The sequence below is a fragment of the Narcine bancroftii genome, chromosome 13 (genome assembly GCF_036971445.1).
Source record: "Narcine bancroftii isolate sNarBan1 chromosome 13, sNarBan1.hap1, whole genome shotgun sequence".
In the NCBI taxonomy this organism is placed as follows: Eukaryota; Metazoa; Chordata; class Chondrichthyes; order Torpediniformes; family Narcinidae; genus Narcine; species Narcine bancroftii.
Genome location: NC_091481.1, coordinates 66706011 through 66728462, shown reverse-complemented (window position 1 = coordinate 66728462; position 22452 = coordinate 66706011). Strand labels below are relative to the sequence as shown.

The following is a 22452-nucleotide window of genomic DNA, read 5'->3' as shown; positions in this document are numbered from 1 at the left end:
TTGTTCCTTCCTCTATTTCTCACTCTTTATTTTTCTTTCCCTTTTCAGTGCATGCAAGAAAATGTAAGTAGAACGTGGAAAATGACTGACAAGGTTTTAGCTGTGATAAATTTCACTGTGGAAGAATAATGAGAGGGAAATGATTGCACAGTTTGAGAATGAGGAAGGAAATGTATTGCCTGAGTGCAGTGAAGCTTCTGTACTAGGATTTATAAATACGGAACTGATTCTAGGGAATTTAAATTCGAGCACGTCACTAAAGCCCCAATTAGTAATGGCAGTAAAGAAATGACTGGTCTGTTATTCAAAGCAGGCTGTCCTTCCATGTCTTTCTGCCATCTTTAACCTGGTCTGGCCCACGTGAGGCTTGGGAAATTACTGACGTCTCTGGCTCCCTGAATTGGCCAAGAGGACAGTGAGTCACGGGGAATGAAAGGTCCACTTCTGGCAACATCCACAAAAAGAGATTGAACTGGCCATGTAAGTGCAGATGGGAAAGGGAGTGAAGGCTATTTGGTTTTCTTGAGGGGAAATGAGGGATCTATTACCTGATCCTGACTACTCTAAGGGAATTGGTAAGTGGGATTAGAGGAGGGTACTTGGATCAGTGTGGACTAGAAGGGCCAAATTAGCCTGTTTCCGTGCTGTCATTGTTATATGGTGCAGAAAGACTCACCAATGCAACACACAGTCTTATTCAAATGATCAAAATGTCTTCAGAATAATTACATCTGTTCTATTATCCTGATGGCATATCTTTTGAAATCTGTCTAAAGCAGTGGTTCTCAACTTCTTTTCTTACCACTCATACTGCCTTAAGTAATCCCTTACCAACCACAGAGCACCTACGGCATAGTTGTGCACATACCACTACGTACGACTGTGGGCGCGGTCAAGCAGAGAGCAGCTCGTGACGTGGCGTAGGGTGCCATGGATGGTCTGAGGTTCGTAAGGGGTTACTTAAAATGATACATGAGTGGAAAGGAAAAGGTTGGAAGTGTTACTTCCCCCTCTGATGTCTCATTCTCCATGGCTATTGATGATTGATGGGATCAGGGTCACAGTGAATTCCAGTAAAGGACCTTCAGCCCTCCCCTCTGGGATAGCAAAGTTATACCCAATTACACCTGTTCCATCTAGCAGCAAAGCTGTGGCTCCTCCTTGAATTAAGGATAAATGTCTCAGGTGTAACAAAATCATAGAGAGTTCACAGATGTTGTCCTTTTCTTTCAAAACTGTAATGCCTGAGTTCTGAAAATATTGTAAATGGGGACAAAATGGACCACTGTCAAAAATATAATCACTAAATTAACTCAAGTTTGTGATCAATTTAATATGAAATTTGGCTGTCACATTAGGTCTGCTGGCTAGCAGGGGAAGTAGAGTGGTTAAGGAAGAAGGTCACGTGTGTGACCCACCACTTAAAGTTGGCCATCCCTTCTGCTAGATACAGTAACATCCCTGTTATCTGGAATTCAAGCAACTGGCAAAAAATACACAGGAAATAAATATATTTTTAAAAATTAAAATAAGATTTAGATTAATTTTCAAATTTATTGTCAGAGTACATACATGACATCACATACAACCCTGAGATTCCTTTTCCTGCAGGCAAGAAAGAATTACCACTTATTGGTAGTGCAAAAAATAACTACTCAGCATATACAGGTAAACAACTAAGGAACAGTAAACGGATAACAAATGTAAACAAACCGACTATGCAATAGAGAGAGGATTTTAAAGATCAATAAAGTGCACAAGTAAAAGTGAGCCCCTGATTGAGTTTGTTGTTGAGGAGTCTGATGGTGGAGGGGAAGCAGCTCTTCCTGAACCTAGTGGTGTGAGTCTTGTGGCATCTACACCTCTTTCCTGATGGCAGCAGTGAGAACAGAGCATGTGCCGGGTGGTGTGGATCCTTGATGATCGCTGCTGGTCTCCGATGGCAGCGGTCCCGAAAGATGTTCTCGATGGTGGGAAGGGTTTTTCCTGTCATGCCCTGAGCTGTGCCCACTACCTTTTACAGGGCTTTACGCTCAGGGTATTGGTGTCCCCGTACCAGACTGGTCAGCACACTTTCCACCACACATCTGTAGAAATTTGCAAGGGTTTCTGGTGTCATACCAAACCTCCTCAAACTCCTGAGGAAGTAGAGGCGCTGACATGCTTTCTTAATGATGCCATTGATGTGTTGGGTCAGGAAAGATCTTCTGAGATAGTGACTCCCAAGAACTTAAATTTGCTCTCCCTTTCCACCTCTGATCCCCCAATGATCACTGGGTTGTATAGCTCTGGATTTCCCTTCCTGAATAAATAAAAACTTAAATAAAAGTTTAAAATTGTGAAAGTAAATGTTCTCTGAAGCAACACACAACCCCTTGGTGAAGATGGGAGCAAACATTCAGCCAATGGAGCGCCCCGGTCGTGACCCATCCACAGCAGCTGTTTGAATAAAATGGCGATGTGCGGCTGGGACGACTCTTCCAAAGTGTCTCCCTATCCCTGTCTAATTATCTTTATCTTTTAAAATATATTATTAAGTATATTAGTGAGGCTTTATCTGTAAACTTGGGGGAGGGGTTCATCCTAGTGGGTGCCAGATACTGCGGGGTTTTACTGTACTTCCTTTTGTTGTCTGTCAACATAGTTTCACATGCCTGGGCTCCACCGACTCTAAGCTGCTGGGGAAAGTCTGGGGATCAGACACAAAGTTACAGACAACAGTAAACCATTGGGCACCCTGAATAAAAATGTCGTCGTCCACAACACCAGGACCCTAAACAGCATTGCTGAGCTGTTTTAGAATGAGCCACAGTTGATGCTGATGGAACAGACCCAAGACGTTAACGTCTTCAGAGGAGGAGGACTTATTAAGAGAGATTTGCAATAAAATAGCAAAGAAACCAAATTTGCTGATTTACCACAACTACATAGGCAGCTTTTAAATCTTCGGGATTATGAAAGCTTTAACAAATGGAACTTTATTCATAGGATGACCCTCGAGTCCCATCCTTCCATTACATTTTAATTTAAGATGACATGAAGATCGTAGGTGTCGTGGACAGCAAGGAAGGTTTTCAAAGCTTGCAGAGGGGTCTGAACCAGCTGGAAAAAATGGGCTGAAAAATGGAAGATGGAATTTAATGCAGGCAAGGTGTGTGAGGTGTGGCATTTTGGAAGGACAAACCAAGAAAGGACAAACAGGATCAATGTAGGAATCTGAGGAGTGTGGTTGAACAGCAGCATCTGGGAATAAAGATACATAATTCCATGGAAGTGGTATCACAGGTGGATAGGGTTGTAAAGAGAGTTTTTGGCAGATTGGCCTTCATGAATCAAAAGTTTTGAGTACAGGAGTTGGGATGTTATGGCAAAGTTATATAGAACATCGGTGAGGCCAAATTTGGAGTATTGTGTGCAGTTTTAGTCACCTAACGTCAGGTTGAAAGAGTGCAGAGAAGATTTACTAGAAAGTTGCTGGGACTTCAGGAACTGAGTTACAGGGAAAGGTTAAACAAGTTAGGACTTTATTCGCTGGAATATAGAAGAATGAGGGGTGATTTGATAGAGGTATTTAAAATTATTTGGGATACTGATACAGTAAATGCAAGTAAGAATTTTCCACTGAGGGTAGGTGAGATACAAATCAGAGGACAGAAAGGAGAAATGTTTGGGGGGAATTTCTTCATCCAGAGAGCGTGGGATGAGCTGCGAGCTGAAATGGTGAATGCGGGCTCAATTGTAACATTTGAGAGGTATATGGACAGGTCCGCGGATGGGAGGGGCACGGACTGGGTGCAGGTCCGAGGAAGTAGGCAGAAGAATGTTAGGTACAGTCTAGAAGGGCCAAAGGGCCTGTTTTCAGTGCTGTAATGTTCTTGCCTGATATTAGCCCATTACCCCCCCATTCCCTTGCTAGCCTTCCTTGCTGTCATTGCCTTGTGTGAAGGAGGCAGCGTTGATGAAGTGTGTTTTCTCTCTCCACACCTGTGCCCCCCCCAACCCTTCGTGTAGTACCACCTTGGGCCCTGGCTGCCATCATCATCGTGGTCTGCCTGCTGCTATTTTGCTGCTGTTTCTGTATTTGCAAGAAATGCTGCTCCAAGAAGAAAAAGCAGAAGAAAGGAAAGGAGAAGTGTAAAGCACAGATCAACATGAAGGAGGTGAAGGATCTGGGGAAGAGTTACATTGACAAGGTGAGTGGGAGAGAGAGAGCCTGAGCACTGTGGCAGCACTAGGGTTGGTGTTACCCAGAGCGGCAAATCATGGTGTCACTCCCCCCGGGGACCTCCTCCCGTACCAGACCACAAAGAATCTTCAGCAATGTTTTTTGTCCTAATGCAACTGGCGAATCGTAATTCCCATAGATCACTGAGTGTAGTGAGATAAACCACCAGCAAAATTAAAATCGCATCATATGCATGGCCTCAGTGTATTTACATTTACATCATTTCATGGGGTTAAAGTGAAAATTCAGTAAACTGTAGAATTCAGGATAAAAATGTTTAAGGAATATATCAAAATTATGTTTATTAAATTTTATTGTTACATGAGATGCGTTAATGGATTAGGTTTGCATAATCAATAATGACCCAAATAATGTAGAACGTCGACAAATGCACATGGAAATATAACTCACAAATGAAATAATCCCATAAACAGCGACTGTAAAAACACCACCAGCAGCGAGAACAACAGCGCGAGCTGGTAGCGGGTGCAGACGAAACCGTGTGATTCGAAGCGTTGTTGTCATTGGGGAATTACGACAGCTCTGACCAGAGCACGTTACAAGGTTCCAAAAGTAAATGATCATCGAGTTTTAGCCTTGTAGGTGTAAGATGGGCTTACGGAAAATGGTTCTGATGTTATAACTAAAGACAGGGATATTTTTATAAAAATTAATAAATTTCTGCTGAAACGCTGCACAAAAATTTTATAGACTGTCATTTTCATGTCACCCCCTCTGATGATGTCACCTGCAGCAGTCCGCACCCTCACCCCACCCCTCGCACCCAAGTAGTGATTCCAGTGCCTGAACATTCTGACAGAAGGAACAGCCCCTCAAACCACTGTCCTTCAACATAATCATGGCTGATGTTCCTCTGATCTCTTCCTTCAGTTCAAGTTCAATTCCTGGGTCTTCCACAAATTACACATCATGAAAATCGCCTTAAATCTTTCCTATCATGCACCGTGATTTAGAATTAACCTATTTTGTGATTTTGTCATATTTTAAGTCTACAAATATATTGCCCACAAGACAAGCTGTTTTGGTCAGTCCAAGAATACCTGGGCATGCACTCAGTGCTGGTGTTATGCAAATGTTGTCTTAGGCCTGGGAATGCTTAGTCGGGATAGATGCAGACAGGCTATAAAAGCAGGTCACATATACAGATGCTGTGCATTACATATATAGATTGAATGCATGTTGATGCCCATGTTCTTCAGGCAATATCATAGTGAGTGTACTTATCAGTATCATTTATTGTCTTCAGGAAGATTCAACACAGCAGAAATGTCTGGTCAAAGTCACAACAGCTGGCAAATATACGATTAATGCTAAATTCAATCAAAGTTAATTTAATGTTTCTCCAACTTCCTACATGATATAGCAAACCTGAAATTATCTTAGTATTCACCTTGAGATTGCATATTATAATCCATAATTTATTTTCAGGAAGCAAACATTTTGATAAAAATCATTGTCCAGTGTTTTCTAACAATTAGAAGAAATTCCTACACAGCTCAATTTTAAATAGACAGCTTTTATTTTGTAACTAAAATGAATTACAACTTTGATGTCTCAAATTAGAATCCTTGACATAAAAAATATTGTAGATAAAATGAAATAGAATTTGTAAAAACTTCATATCTGGAAATTCTTCCTCTTTGAACGAGTGATCCCTTATTCTGAGGCTGTGCCCCCAGTTCCAGATTCCCCCATGTGAAACGTCCTCTCACATCCAGTACCTTTCGATAGATCCTACCTTCCACTGCTACCATTCACCCCAGAACCTCTCTGCGCTGCTTGCACATTGATACCATGCTGCACATGTCAAGCTCTTCAGCGAGGAGGTGGGTAAACACAGATCACACTTACAGGGCATGGTAGTATGGTTCGGTCTGAATGAAAACATACAGCCTGAACTTTTTCCCTTTGTCATTTGATAAAGCTGATCAATTTATAGCCCTGTATAAATAATACCTCATCTATACAAGTCGTATCATCCACCCTGCTGCTGTAAGCCATACTCTGGATTTTATATTAACTTATTTGCCAAGAATTTTAATCGCATTTTGGAGAGTTGCCTTGAAACTCTACTCGTGGGCACTGGAATTATATGCTCTGACTAGCTACAGAACACCCACAAGATCATAAGCTAGCTCGAAAGGAAGAAGACACTCTCAGCTTCTTTGAAGTGATTCACTTGATACATCTCTGAATGTCTTCTCCTTCACACCATCTGCCTCTTCTCTGAGTTCAGTGTCCTAACCTTGGACACTCTTCCTGGAAACCCTCTCAGCTGTTGTTCACTGTCAGTGAAGAGATATTTCCTCCTTATTTCGACCTTGGTAATCGTAAGCCTGTGTCCTGGCATAAAGGAGATTTGACATAAGAAACAGGAGCAGGAGTGGGCCATTCAGCCCATCAAGTTCGCTCCGCTATCCAATGAGATCATGGCTGATCTGATGATAGGCTCCACCGACCTGCCTTTTCCCCATATCCCTCAGTTCTGCTACTATGCAAAAATCTGTCCAACCTCTTAAATATATTTACTGAGGTCGCCTCTGCTTCAATGGGCAGTGAATTCCACAGATTCACCATCTTTTGGGAAAAGCAGTTCCTCCTCATCTCTGTCCTAAATCTACCACCCTGAATCTTGAGGTTATGGCCCCTAGTTCTCATCTCACCAACCATTGGAAACAACTTACCTGCCTCTATCTTATTTATTTCTTTCAGAATTTTATACATTTCTTTAATATCCCCTCTCATGCTTCTGAATTCTATTGAGTACAGTCCCAGACAACTCAATCTCTCCTAACCCCGCCATCCCTGGAATCTATCTTGTGGGCCTCCTCCTCTTTAGGCCCACAAGTTCCCTCAGCGCCCCTTCTTTAGTGATCACTATTGTATCCAGGTCCTCACTTCCCATCGCATGCATAACTTCTGTCTTTGCCATGGTAGCCATGCCCTCACCATGAAAACCAACACTAAACAGTCATTCTGGCAGTTCCTAGAATCTAGAGTCAGAATTTATTGTCGTGAACATGTCATGAAATTTGTTGCTTTGTGACACCATCACCGTCCAAACATTTATATAAATCACCTTACAAAAGAAATAAAAATTGTGCAAGCAAAATTCAAAGTGAGGCCGTGTCATTGTCCATTCAGGAATCTGATGGCAGAGGGGAAGAAGCTGTCCTTGTGCCGCTGAGAGCTCGTCTTCAGACTCCTGTACCTTTTTCCCTGATGGGAGCAGAGTGAAGAGGGCATGGCCTGGATGGTGGATGGGTCCTTGAGGATAGAGGCTGCTATCTTAAGACACCGCCTCTTGTAGATGTCCTCGATGGAGTGAAGACTGGTGCCTGTGATGTTGCTGGCCAAGTTAACAACCATCTGAATATTGGCATTGGCACCTCTGTACCAGATGGCGATGCAACCAGCCAGAATGCTCTCCACAGTACACCTGTCAAAGTTTTTGAGTCTTTGGTGACATACCGAATCTCCTCAAACTCATCAAAAAGTATAGCTGCTGGTGAGCCTTCTTTGGGATTGCATCGGCATGGAGGCTCCAGGACAGATCCTTGGAGATATGGACACCCAGGAATTTGAAATTCTTGACCCTCTCCACTGTTGAGCCCTCGATGAGGACTGGGCTGCGTCCTCCTGACTTCCTCCTGGTTGAGAACCACTGCTCTAGACCTTTCCTGCCCATGTGCTTATCTAAATGCCTCTTAAAAGTTGTCTTGTCCCTGCCTCAATGTCAGAGTACATACATGACATCACATACAATCCTGAGATTCGAGGCAGAATTACCAATTACGTATATGCTGATGAACCACACTTAGAGTATTGTGTTCAGAATGGTCACCTCATTATAGGAAGCTATGGAGAGGGTGCAGAGGAGATTTGCCAGGATTTTGTCTGGATTAGAAAATAAGTCTTATGAGGCAAGGTTAGCAAAGCTGGGACTTTTCTCTCTGGAGCAAAGAAAGATGAGAGGAGACTTAATAGAGATCTACAAGATTCTGAGAGGCATGGAGCACCTTTTTTCCCCAGGGTAGGAATAGGAAACATCAGAGGGCATAATGTACAAGGTGATGGGAGGGAAGTTTAGGAGAGACATCAGAAGGTAAGTTTTTCTACACAGAGTTGTGGATGCCTGGAATGCCTTGCCGGGGGTGGTGGTGGAGGCTGGAACATTGGGGGCATTCAAGAGACAGGCACTGGATGGAAGAAAAATAGAGGGTTACGAGGTAGGAAGGGTTTAGTACTTTTTTTGGATAGGAATATATGGGTCAGCACAACATCGAGGGCCGAAGGGCCTGTACTGTGCTGTGCCCCCCATATTCCTTTCCTATAATTTTGGATTCCTCTACCCTGGGAAAAAGACCATGCCCCCCATAATTTTGTAAATCTCTGGGTTCATCCCTCAGTTTCCAAAACTCCAGGGAGTAAAGTTCCAGCCTCTCCTTGCAACTTAAGTCCTCCAGTCCTAGTATCTGTGTGAAGCTGTATGAAGCAAAATGGTATTAAAGGATTTTAATCTGCCTTCCACTTTGGGATTTAAGGTACAACCAAATGTGGAAGATCTGGATCCAAGTTTACTTGGAGATGAAAAGAAAGAGGAAGAGAAACTCGGGAAGCTGCAATATTCCCTGGATTATGATTTTCAGAGTGGGCAGGTATGTGCCTCCATTGAAAGCCGATATGTCATTTGTCTCTAGGTATGGTGATGTGTACATATACCCAGATACAACCACAATGCACACGAGAACTATGCCAAACCCAGAGTGACCACTGCATCTGGAGAATTCAGCTTTGTTGCCTCCTGAATCCAGAAGCCCATTCCTAGTCATGTTGAACTTGACTGGAGGGAGACCAGGTCAGAGAGCTGCTCTCAGAGCTCTCATTGCAGAGGAGTAGTCAAGTTTACTGTCATCTGATTGCACAAGTACAACCTGACGAAACAGCGTTCTCCAGTCCTTGGTACAGAACACAGACACACAACAAGACACAACTCACATACAGACAAAATAATACACATGCAGGACAAGTATTCATACATACAAATAAATATTTAAACATTGTTTCGTGAATATGAGAGTCTCGGAGGGTGAATGTGAGCAGTTCCTTTGGTCGTTCAATGTTCTCACTGCCCGTGGGAAGAAGCTGCTCCTCAGCCTGGTGGTGGTGGCCCTGTAGCAAAGTAAACAAGAAATTCTGTGACCTGGGAATTCAAGATACAGAAATAGGTGCAGACTCCACACAGAGCTCACACACAGTAAAACGGCAGGGACTATGTACATCATAAAATGGTGGGGCGCGCACACACACACACACACACACACACACACACAAGTGTGCACACACGCATCCACAGACACACACCCAGGTGCTGTAAAATGGAAGATACACATGTACACAGAACTGACATGAGTTTAAAACAGTGGATTTTGTAAGAAATGGGTAACTGGTCGTTCTTCAATAGTCCAGGTGGACATCCCATCAATTTTCCCATCAAATTGAGTGAGGAGGCCTTTGTTGGGCATCTAGCATCTCAAAAAACCAGAAACTAACTTCTTAATGGTTTTAAAGCTCTTAAAAATGTTGCAATGATCATTTACAAACCTCTCTCTGAGTGATACACACACCTCCTGCCCAATCCAGTGAGATAGGGTAATTTCAAGTTCAACATTTTATCATCTCTCTGCTGTGAACTCAGCCATGCTGTGGGCTAAAGTTCCCCATGTCTTTGATTTCTAATCCATCCTGAAGGCCTCTGGCATGCCACTGTTATTCTCCAGACCCACTGAGCCAGTACAAGGCCAGGGTTGACAAGAGTATTGGTCAGTCACCTCGTCAAAGATCATGGGAAATGTCAGGAAAATGGAACTGAGGCCAAAATCACAGACTTACCCAGTGGTGGTGAGGGGCTGAATGGCTTCCTACTCCCATTTCCTACAGTTGATAACCAACTAATCAATTGGACAAGGCCTGTAGCCAAACCGTTGCCTACCATCAGAAGTGATTGCAGCCTTGCCCTGTTACAATCTTCCTGCTGCCACCATGGTCAAGATCAATTTTTTTTTTAATTTTCAATTTTTTTATATGTTTAAAATTTTAAACCTACAGCTTGGTATCAGGCTCCTCTTGCCCATGAGCCTGTGCCACCCAATTACACCCAAGTACCTTACAATCCCGTACATATTGAACAGAGAATGGAAACTGGAGTATCCAGAGGAAACCCACGCAGGCATAAGGAGAATGTACAGGCTCTTTACAGACAGCGCAGGATTCGAACCGCAGTCGCTGGCACAGTAACACCATTACACTAACTGCTCCATTATCCGTAACGCCCTACAACGAGAATAAAAGCCAACAACCGGTCTGGGTAACCCAGCTCCATGCAGTTGCATCCATGATTAACCAAAACCTCCCCAAAAAGACCAATGCTAGGGGACAGCTGGGAGTGCATGGCCAAGGCAAAGGATGTTCTCATTGGCAATCCGCGCCTCTCAGAATTCTCACTGTTTTTGCTATGTGTGATTCCAGCTCATTGTTGGGATAATCCAGGCAGCAGAGTTGGCTGCTTTGGACATTGGTGGGACATCCGATCCCTATGTGAAAGTCTTCCTCTTACCGGATAAGAAGAAAAAATTTGAGACCAAAGTTCACCGCAAGACTCTCAACCCGACCTTTAATGAATCGTTTACCTTTAAGGTAGGATGCTAAACAGAACAGTTAACTTATGCATTCTTATCGAGCTGTTGTTATTGAGGGTCTAAGCATAAAATCTGATGGCACAATTAACTTGTTACAATGGAAGTGGGTTTACACCAGGTTTGCAACTGAAGTGTAATGATAGGCATGTGAAGTGATCATACTATGTTTACAAATGTGAAAATTACACATTCTATCTTTCCAAACTTGGGATGTTTTCATGAAAGAGAATATGTTCAGCTCTGTAACACAGGCAGTATCAGTGGAGAAACGGTAAAGAATATTCAGTTAATTTTAAGTCTATTGTCAGAGTCCATACACGACATCACATACAACCCGGAGATTCTTTTTCCTGTGGGCCAAGCAGAATTTCTACTTGTCGGTAGTACAAAAACAACTGTACTCAAGAAAAGATATGTAAAGAAAACTGGCTGCAATACGGAATAAATAAATAATGTGCAAAGTAAGATCACTTATAATTAGTTTGTTGTTGAGGAGTCTGATGGTGGAGGGGTTGCAACTGTTCCTGAACCTGGCTGCTGGCACCCATAAATCTTTCCTGATGGCAGCAGCGAGAACAGAGCGTTTTCGGGTGGTGTGGATCCTTGATGGCTGCTCCTGCTCTTTGACAGTGGGGTTCCCTGTAGATGTTTTACCTGTGATGCCCTGGGCTGTGTCCACTACCTTTTGCAGGGCTTTACACTCATGGGCATACCAGACCGTGCTGCGCCCAATCAGCCCACTTTCCACTTCAGATCTGTAGACATTTCCAATGTCAGATCAAACCTCACTGATGTGCTTTCTTCACGATGACTTTAATCTGTTGGGTCCAGGAAAGATCCTCTGAGAAAGTGACTGCCACACATTTGGCCATGCAACCTCCTCACTGTAATGTTACAATCAGTGCTCAATTTGGCTCACATTGGCCTCTGAGACCAGAGACTCAAGTCCCATTTTACAGGCTTTAGCATTGAAACTGCAGGGAGCACAGTCCGAGGTGATGTCTTGCTCTGTCCTCTCAGTTGGATGGAATCCATCCCCTGGAGAATTGTGATTCTTTGCCTAACATTAATTATTGTTCAGCATGATTTTTTTTTAAAAATCTGGTTATAAATTTGTCCCAAGTTTATTGTGACGTGTACTGAGGTACAGTGAGAAAGTTTATTTTTCAAGCAATCCAGCAAGTTAACCCATCCACAGTATAGAAAATAGAATGGAGCAGAAGCCACATTATTTTATGACAAAATGTTTCTTCCTACTCTGCTCTAATTGGCTGTTTGGAAAGAATACAAAATATAGAAAGAACAGTATTTGAAAAAAAAACACATTATCTTCGAAGTCCTTTTGATACCCCGCGGAAGGTGCTGTGAATCCTTGCTTTTTCTAGTACAGTAGTACCCCCAGTATCCGGCACCTTTGGGGATTGGCAGATGCTGGAGTCTTGGCGAACTAAGGGTGGGGTGCGCCAATTTTAAACTTTCGTATCTTTAACCCATTTATTTTGCTGGTTGCTTGAATTCTGGATACCAGGGGTTTTATTGGAAGGCTGATGTTGGGGCCAAATGGTGCAGAAGAATTGTTTTGTACAATAATATCCTTCTGTGTGATAAGCACGGAACGCCATCAAATAAACAAAATTTGGTCGACAATGACCTCAACAGGAATATTAGACCTGAAGTTTACAAATGTATGATCGACGGTTTATTTAATATGCTCTGATACCTCTTTTTTAAAATCATAAGGCAAGGTCAATGATCTCACATTCCCTTTTCACTGCATCATTATATTTTGGGACACTGAGGGGTTTCCTGCAGAGAATACTACCTACTGAGTCACTTACTCTCACAGCAGTAGCTTCAAATCCCACTCATCATCTGAGCGCACATCATCGCAGGCCCCAGTGTTGAGTGCCTTGCCTTGTTGGCCGCATCTTCCCGTCAGGTGAAACATTGCAACTTGGGAGTTGCAAATGAAAAACAGAGCTGCAGTTGCAACGAGTGAACACAAGCAAATTTCCATTGTTTAACTGGGGTTGTCCCAGAGGAAGATATTTTGGAAGAGTTGCTTGTTTACTTGTTCAGATGTGGGGCAGGGAGATGGGAGAGAGAGAGAGAGAGTCAGAGATAGAGGCAGGGAGACACAGACAGGATGAGAGAGACAGGCAGAGGAACGGAGAGAGAGAGAGAGAGAGACATTCAGGGACAGGAGAGAAAGAGAGAGGGGATAGAGAGAAAGAGGAGGGAGAGAGAGCATATGGTTCATCCATTGTTAATGTAGACAGAATGACTTAGAGAAAGAGTTAGAGAGAGAGAGAGTACGAGAGATGGAGAGAGAGTGTGAGAGAAAGAAAGAGAGCAGATGCCCATCGACTATTGATGTAAATTGTCTTGGATGGGGAAGATCACCATGAAATTGTGGGGTAGTTGTCGATGGAGAGGATTAAAAAATGGGATTTTTGTGGGTAGCTGATGATTGCAGCAGAATGGATGGGCCAAAGGGCCTGTTTCCAGCTTTCATGTCTCCAGAATCAGACAGGATGACTTTGCTCCTGATGTTCAGTCAAATTCGCCTGCTCCGTGTCTCCTGTGAACAGTCAGGTCACATCTGCTGGGAAAGTCCTCAACAGAGGAAATTTGGATCTAAAAACATTGAAACATCTGCCATGGAAAGAAGCTGTTTGGCCCTTGGTGTCCTTGAAAATCTTCAGCTCTGCAGATTTATTCAATTTCTCCTCTGGAAAATGCTCTTTAATCTTTTTCCAATGACATATTCCAGATTCTAACTCCCTCCTGTCGTTATTGCATCCAAATTTGCAGAGAGAAAGATGGATTTTTGTGTCTTTTTGTTTTTCTTCTAAAGGTAAATAGACATGTGGGAAACATGTAGCACGGGCACAGACTGCGGCACGGTTAGTGTAGCAGTGAGCACAACACTATCACAGCGCCAGCAACTGGGGTTCAAATCCAGGGCTGACTGTAAGAAGTTTGTATGTTCTCCCCATGTCTGCGTGGGCTTCCTCCATCTACTCCAGTTTCCTTGCGCCATTCAAAACGTACTAGGATGCAGATCAATTGGGTAGCACAAGCTTGTGGGCCAAAAGGGCCTGTTACCGTGCTGTACGTCTAAATATAAATTTAAATTTAAAAATAATTACACATTTAAAATAGCTGGCTGATTCACTGTCAAAAGCATTGATTTGGGCTACTGGTTAGAGCAGTGGTTCTCAGCCATTTTCTTTCCACTCAAACACCACCTTAAGTAATCCCTCAGTAACCACAGGGCACCTATGGGATAGGAACTGCAGCTACTCTCTGACCACCCCCACCCCTTCCCTGCCCCACTCTGGGATGTTCATGGTTATGTTTCTGCATTATCCAGAGCTCTGCTCTGTTTGTCCACCGTTGTGAGTGAGAATCCTGGCCTTACCTCAGGAGAATAAAATCCATCCAATGAAATAAATCTGGAACAAAGAAAATGCAGAAACTGTTGGATTATTGTGCAAGATAAGGAAATCTGCTGACTGCTACCAGTCTGGCTGCATGTGACTCCAGACCCGCTAATAGACTGGGAATAAATGCTGGCATTGCCAGAGGTGGCCTCATGTTGGGAACGTGTACGTTTTAAACAAGTACTTCTGTCCACATTCTGCCGAAACTTCTACATTCACTCTCACATTGGAACGATAACTCACAGCTTTGAATAATGAGTAATAAACGACATTTTTATTTATCCAACTCTAATCCTTGCAGCACCTTTTCTCTGCCTATTTCATGAATGCCTTAAGTACAAGGAGCAAGATTAAAAAATAAACCCAATTTCCATTCTACCCACATCTGGCTTTTCATTAAGCGACGTGAATGGAAAAAGCATTTCAGAGTCAGGAAAACAGAAAGAAAAAGTAATTGGGGTGACTGGAAACTTGATCAAACTGAATCACAGGAGAAAGACAGGAACAGGAGCAGGAGTCGGCCTGTCGAGCCTGCTCCGCCATTCAATTAGATCATGGCTGATCTGATGATGGGCTCATCTCCACCCACCCACCTTTTCCCCATATCCCTTAATTTCCACAACTATGTAAAAATCTGTCCAACCATGTCTTAAATTTATTTACTGAGGTCGCCTCCACTGCTTCAATGGGCAGTGAATTCCAGACTCACCCCCCTCTGGGAAAAGCAGTTCCTCCTCATCTCTGTCCTAAATCTACTCCCCTGAATCTTGAAGCTATGCCCTCTAGTTCTAGTCTCCCCCACCAATGGGAACAGCTTACTATCTTATCTACCCCTTTCATAATTTTATATGTTTCTATAAGATTCCCTCTCATTCTTCTAAATTCCAGTGAGTACATAGAATAATACAGCACAGTATAGGCCCTTCAGCCCTCAATGTTGTGCCGACCAGTATGTCCCTTCCTGTAAAAAAAAGTACTAAACCCTCCCTACCCCATAACCCTCTATTTTTCTCTCATCCATATATCCGTCTCAGAGTCTCTTAAATGCCCCCAATGTCCACAACTCTCTGTAAAAAGAACTTACCTCTGATGTCTCCCCTCAACCTCCCTCCCTTAACTTTGTACATATGTCCTCTGGTGTTTGCTTATCCCAGACATCTCAATCTTTCCCCATAAGCTAACCCCCTCATCTCTGGAATCAGCATGGTGATCCTTCTCTGCACCGCCTCCAAAGCCAGTCCATCCCTCCTCAAGTAAGGAGATCAGAATTGTCCAGACCTTCAGAAAGAGGTGCAGTTCAGGGCTCGATACCTGATGAAGGGCCCAGGCCCAAACCATTAGTTACCCTTTACTTCCTTTCAATGCTGTGCGACCTGCTGTGTTTCTCCAACGCATTTGTGTATTACCAGAAAGAGGTAAGGGTCAGGGTTGCAGAGACTAGATTGGAAGGCAGTGCCAATTGTGCCTGACAGCAGGAAGGTGCTATGCATGTAAATTTGTAGAGTCACCACATGATCATGTGTGCATCTTGTGCACACGGATGAAAGGAAGCGTGAACAAACGAGGCTCGCCTTCTCAATGTTTGTGTACATGTTGATCTGCACAGTATAGTCCACCAAAGACAAGGAGTCCACAGAGGCATGTTCACTAAAATGGCCGCCCAAATGGGAAAGGAAAGAGCTGAGGCTGACAAAGTCGATGGGAGTGTGAGTCAGAAAGCGCACACTTTTATTGTGCAGGTCCGGAGCAATAGGGAATTGCAAGCAGGAGCACTCCAACTTGTAAACGCGAACAAGGCAAGAGGGGAGCTCAGACAGTGGCATATCTAGGTAAAATAGTGTCTATGGCAAGCACTGAAATTGTGCCCCCCATTAAAAAAAAAATCACAAATAACGTTGCTAGTTGGGTGATTGGCTGCAGGAAATACCCAGCAGCAGTGGGGACGTTAGGCTCCTGACCACAGTGGGGACGATGTGCTCCTGGCAGGAGCGAAGACGTCGGGCTCCCAGCCGTAGGGGAGACGTCAGGCTCCCGGCAGGAGCAGGGACCTCGAGCACCCGGCAGGAATTTCCATCGGAAAGCAAAATGTGACAGTGTCATTAAAGAACCTCAGACTGTCGCCCATACCCCAAATTTCTTTTGTCAGATAGAAACTAGAAAAATAGGTGTAGAAGTTGGCCATTTGGCCCTTCAAGCTGACACCGCCATTCATTATGATCATGGCTGATCAGTACCCAGTTCCTGCCTTCTCCCCATACCCCCTGATCCCCTTAGCTACAAGGGCCAAATCTAACCTACTGTTAAATATTGACAAGGAACCGGCCTCAGCTACTTCCCATGGCAAAGAATTCCACAGATGCACCATTCTCTGAGAGAAGTTTTTTTCTCATCTCAGTCCTAAAAGACTTCCCCCTTATCCAGATGAAGATTCTTTATTGGGCTTGGGACTCAGGAGTTCAATCTTGGGCGGTCGAGGCGAGGGCAGTGGAGACCCCCCTTCAAGTGGTGCCCAGGCTGCCATGCCCTAGATATGCCTAAGGCCTCAGTCCAGCTACACCAGACACCATTCACGATATGAAGCACATGAGCTGGCTGAGATGGTGTAATTTGGAGGTTACATCTGGAATGAAAATGTTCCCATGGACACCATTCCATATGTTATTTTTACTGATTGTAGTTTGTTCAGTAGTAAACTTAATCCAAGTCACAAGCACAGCATTTGCTTGCTCTGTGACATTAAAGCTCCAAACAGCTCATGTAACAGAAACTTAAAACTAAGGTTAGTTGTGCCAGCATTTAAACTCCCATTACCAGTTTGAGACCTGACACCAATATCTTCAGTTTTAGTTGCATACATTCTTTGGCTGAGACCATAACTCAGGAGAGAGATGTTGTTGTGTTCGATCGACAGAACCCTGCAGCTAAAATCTAATGCTGTATTCCGTGGATCCAATAACAAGCTGTGTGCAGGGCCTTGCAGACAAGAAACAGGGAGTAGGCTAGACAGGTCCTTGTGGCCACGCCACCTTTCAAATGGAACCCCCCCCCCCCCCCCAACCTTATTTTTAAACTGTGCCTCAACTTCATTGCATGACTGACGTTCAGAAATTCCCATGAAAAACGAAAGCCTGCAGATGAGTGATTGAAGTAAAAACAATCCTGGAGAAACTCAGCAGGTCAAACAGCGTGCTTTATATAGCAAAGATAAAAATACAGAACCATCGTTTCAGGCTTGAGCCCTTCGTCAAGGTAAGAGCCTTTCCTGTTTGAATCAAAGAATTTTTTAGGCCATTACAATTACCCTGGTTTTCTGTCTGTCAATCCAAAAAAGGAAATGATCTGTCCAGAAGGAGATTGAAATTATTTTAAAATGTTAAAATTATCTCCCTTATAACATGGAAATAATATTGTTCTGCCTCCACCTTCAGTCTGAGTAAGGATTTGCTCTCCATCTGTTCTTCCTCTTAGACAGACCCTTGAGGCTGAGAACTCGCTTCCACTACACTGGAGGGGAAGATCCCGTCACTATTCTTTTACCCTGGCCTGCCCATCAGAGCATCTCTGCCAGGAAAAGGCTGAGGGCTGCTTCTTACTTGTCTGACACCACAGGAGAGGAAATGTTTCCGCGCCCTGGCCCCCACACCAACCCGCCTTTGTTTGGCTGGAAATATCTGCACCAGGGATGTGGGAGTGAGGGGAATCTCCTTCCTCCCTCCTCTCTGGGGACTGAAGCCCCTGTGGTGATCACTCTGTGCAGGCCAGGTGGGGCACCAGGTTTGTTCCAGCACATGGCCCTGAAACCAACCTATTCCTGGGATGAAGCAATCACTATAAGCTTTGTGGTACATGTGACAAAGTGCAGTAAAACACCTGGTATCCAGCACCTATGGGTATTGATGAATTTTCTGTTTGCTTATGCATATCCAGTTCGCACATGTTTTCATAATAGTCACACAGTAAAAGTCCTAAAATCTGGACTGCTCATGGATTGGGATGGTCCAGATTTTCTAGATTCTTGGGCAATACTTTTAACACACAAATTTTTAAGGAGGAATAAAGAAGAGATGAACAGGTAAAATTTGATAAGTTTATTCATCAGTAAATACAACGTGCTTCATTTATCAAAACGAGCAGCTTCAAAGAAAAATAAAATCAACGACAAAAAAAATTCACTACAATAAACAGCATGTCATGCTTGAAATTATGTTTTAAAATGAACATTGTCAAAGAAAAATACAGTATACAGATGAATAGAAGTGTCACAAGACTCGCACCACCAGGTTCAGGAACAGCTGCTCCCCCTCCACCATCAGACTCCTCAATGACAAACTCCATCAGAGACTCATTTAAGGACATACTTTTGCACTTTATTAATCTTTTTATCTCTGCATTGCACAGTCAGTTTGTTTACTTTTCTTATATGTACGTAGCTTTGAGTACTTTGTACTACCCGCTAGGCCAACGGTGCGGTTAGTGTAGTGGTTATTGCAACATCTTTACCTTTATCGCAGCAATCAGGACTGAGATTCAAATCCCACGCTGTCTATAAAGAGTTTGTACATTCTCCGTGTCTGCATGGGTTTTCTCCAGGGGCTCTGGTTTCCTCCCACGGTTCGAAATGTACTGGGAGTTGTTGGTTAATTGGATGTAAATTGGGTGCCACAGCTCATGGGAAAAAATGGCCTGTTTCCGTGCTGTATGTCTAAATTTTTTTTTAATTTAAATTTAAATAATAATAATTGATAAAAAGAATGTTAATGATAAGCTGGAAAGTTATGGGAAAGGACGGATTAATCAGCACAGAAACTCCTCCATGCTAACCAAGATGCCTCTCAACGCTAATCTCATTTGCCTGCGTTTGGCCCATTTCCCTTGAACTTTTCCTTTCCTTGACCCGTGATTTTCCCGGCCTCAATTTGTTCCATATATCCATAACGTTCTGTGTGAAAAACATACACCTCAGGTCCCCTTCAAATCTTTCCCTTGTCCCCTTAACTCTCTGCCTTTTACATTTACATTACAGTGGTTCTCAACATTATTTTCCCACTCACACTCCACCTTAAGTATTCCCTATACCATAGGTGCTCTGTGGTTAGTAATGGATTACTTAAGATGGTATGTGAGTGAAAAGAAAAAGTTTGAAAGCCACTGGTTTAGACAATTGAAGACAATGCATTACATGAAACAGAACCGTACAGTACAATGCAGGAACACGTTGTCCAGCCCATGTGTCTGTGCCAAATATGATGTCCAAATCAACATTAATATCTCAGAATTGGAATTCTTTGTCATGAACACGTGACACAAAATTTGTTGTTTTGTGGCAGTGTTACAGATGCAAACATTTCAACAAATTACATTTTTTTAAAATAAATGAGAGCAAAAGAAGAGAAAAAGAGAGAGAGAGTCTGTGGCTCATTGTCCATTCAGAAATCTGATGATGTTGGGGTAGACGCTGCTTTTGTACCTACGATCTGACACAGAACTGAAACGGTTGGCTACTGGGAGGTGACAGCAAGACCACCTGCAAATTGTAGGAACAATGCCTGATTTTTCTGTCTGGGAATTCTCCAGCCGGATGGCATTAACATCGACTTCTCCGGTTTCTGTGAACTTGCTCTTCTTTTCCCCCTCCCCCTCCCCCTTCCCTTCCCAGTTCTCTTCCCTTCCTTCACCCAGCCATCGCTCTTCCTCTTGATCTCTGCTGCCCCCTCTCTACCTTCTCCAGCCATCACCACCTGCCTTTGTAACCAGCCCTCCCCCCCCCCCCAACTCTTTTATCAGACTCCTGCCGATGAAGGAATCAAGCCCGAAATGTCAGTTATTTGTTTTATAAAGGACGCTGCTTGACCTGCTGAGTTTCTCCAGCATCTTGTTTTTACTGCTTTTGTACCATTGGGTGTTGGGTGTCATGGGGTCATTAATGACTTTCTAATCCCATGACGTGGACTTTTTACCCCCTCCATAAATCTTCGTCCGCGAAGCCAAGCCCCTCCCCCAGGCTCCTGTATAAAGGTGACTGTTCCACAGCCCCCTCTTCAGTGCAGAAAAGTTGAGCAGCATGGACATGCCTTTGTTCTTTAGTGAATAAAAGCCTATTGGTTTCTCAACCTCAGTCTTTGAGTAACTGATGGTGCATCACTGGGTCCTCGTTTAAGAAAGGATGTGCGAACATTGGAGGGGTGCAGAGTAGGTTCACAAGAATGATTCCGGAAATGAAAGGGGTATCATATGTGGAGCGTTTGACAGCTCTTGGCCTGTATTCATTGGAATTTAGGAGAATATGGAGGCGGGGGAGTGGGGGAAGGAAATCTCATTGAAGTATTCTGAACGTTGAAAGATATGGACAGAGTAGATGTAGAAAGGTTCTTTTCCATGGTGGGATAGTCCAGGACAAGAGTGCGTATCTTTGGGATCGAAGGACGTGTGCTTAAAACACAGGTGCAGAGGGTGGTAAATCTATAGAATTTGTGGCCACCGGCAGTTGTGGAGGCCAGGTCATTGGGTGTATTTAAGGCAGAGATTGACAGGTTCTTGATTAGCCAGGGCATCAAAGGTTATGGGGGAAAGGCCGGGAAGTGGGGCTGTGTGGTGGTATACCACTGGCCTACTGCAGGGGGCAACCTCTGTACCTGCAGGAGTGTAAGGGGACAGGACAACACCTGGCTGGAATGGATCAAGCCTCACCCGGTCGGGTGTCAATCACCTTCCGGAATATAAGCCTGCGCCGGCCTCCCAAGGCTTCACTCAGAGTTGCTGCAGCCGCAGCCAGCCTGGCTCTGTGGAAGTCTTTGTGGATTAAAGCCTGTTGTACAGTCTTTACCTTGTGTGTGTCTGACTCTGTCTGACAGCACACCACAGGCTGAGTGGATAATTAAGTGGGAGGCAGACTCGATGGGCTAAATAGCCTATTTTTGTTTGTATATCTTTCAAATTTAAATTTAGGCATACAGCATGATTACAGGCCATTTTGGCCCATGCTGCCCAATTTACACCCAATCGACTGACAACATTGGGACAAAACCGGAGACCCTGGGGAAAATCCATGCAGACACAAGGAGAACATACAAACTCCTTACAGACGGTGCGAGATTTAAGTCCCAGTCGCTGGTGCTGTACAGGCATTGCGCTAACCACTACGCCTTATGCAGAGGATATTACTGGAGAATCTCCATGGAACTATTAGCCGCAACTCAGCCTGATGTGGTCCACTGTGTACACGTGGTGGTTGCTCAAAGGAAAGGAAGATCGTCTTGAATTTATAGTGAATTCTGATAGAGAGCTGAGCTTTTCCAGTAACTCCTGTGCCTTCTACTTTTGGTTTACACCTAACTTCCTGTTCTAGGTTCCGTACTCAGAGCTTGGAGGTAAAGTCCTCGTGATGTCAGTGTACGACTTTGACCGGTTTTCAAAGCACGATGCCATTGGTGAGATTCGGATTCCAATGAGCAGCATTGACCTAGCTCACGTGATTGAGGAGTGGCGAGATCTAGAATCAGCTGAGAAAGAGGAGGTATGAAGATAATGTGCTCCCATAAAGACATGATCTTGTATTCGTCAGTGTGAAATGCAAGAAACAGACAGCATAAAATACTCAAATGTTTCCTCTCTATGTACCTGTCCAAATGTAAATGTGCACACCTAAACCACTTCCTCTGGCAGCTCACTCCACACACCCACCCACCCCCCTCTGGTTGCCCTGAAGGTCACTTTTAAATCTCTCCCCTCTCACCTGAAATCTCTGCCTCTAGTTTTAGACTCCCCTACTCTGAGTGTGACACCTCCTGATTTTAGAAACCTGTTTAAGGCCCTCAGTCCCTTTCCCTGCAGGGGAAACAGTAAATCAATCCCAGACTGTACACAAGTCCTCCAGTCCCAGTAATATTCATGTGAATCTTTTCTGCACTTCCTCTCCCTTGTCGATATTCTTGTGTTATATGGTTGTAGACGAGTCTCTGATCAATGCTTCCTTTGATCCCAGCTCCTACGGAGAAAATAAGGTCATTGGGTTGACCCTGGAGATGTCTGATGGGTGGGAGTTGGTCGTTTATCAAGGTGAACG

General features: G+C 43.9%; 1 protein-coding gene across 9 annotated transcripts in view; it reads left to right on the top strand.

Moving 5' to 3' along the window:
• Positions 1-22452, top strand: part of LOC138748889 (synaptotagmin-1-like) — a 164526-nt gene that overhangs the window by 123084 nt on the left and 18990 nt on the right. For all 9 annotated transcript variants that reach the window (XM_069909762.1, XM_069909764.1, XM_069909761.1 and 6 more), the window contains 4 exons: positions 4012-4193; positions 8791-8904; positions 10775-10942; positions 21736-21903. In XM_069909762.1, coding sequence (XP_069765863.1) covers positions 4012-4193; positions 8791-8904; positions 10775-10942; positions 21736-21903 — 632 coding nt within the window. The remainder of the gene's footprint in view (positions 1-4011; positions 4194-8790; positions 8905-10774; positions 10943-21735; positions 21904-22452) is intronic.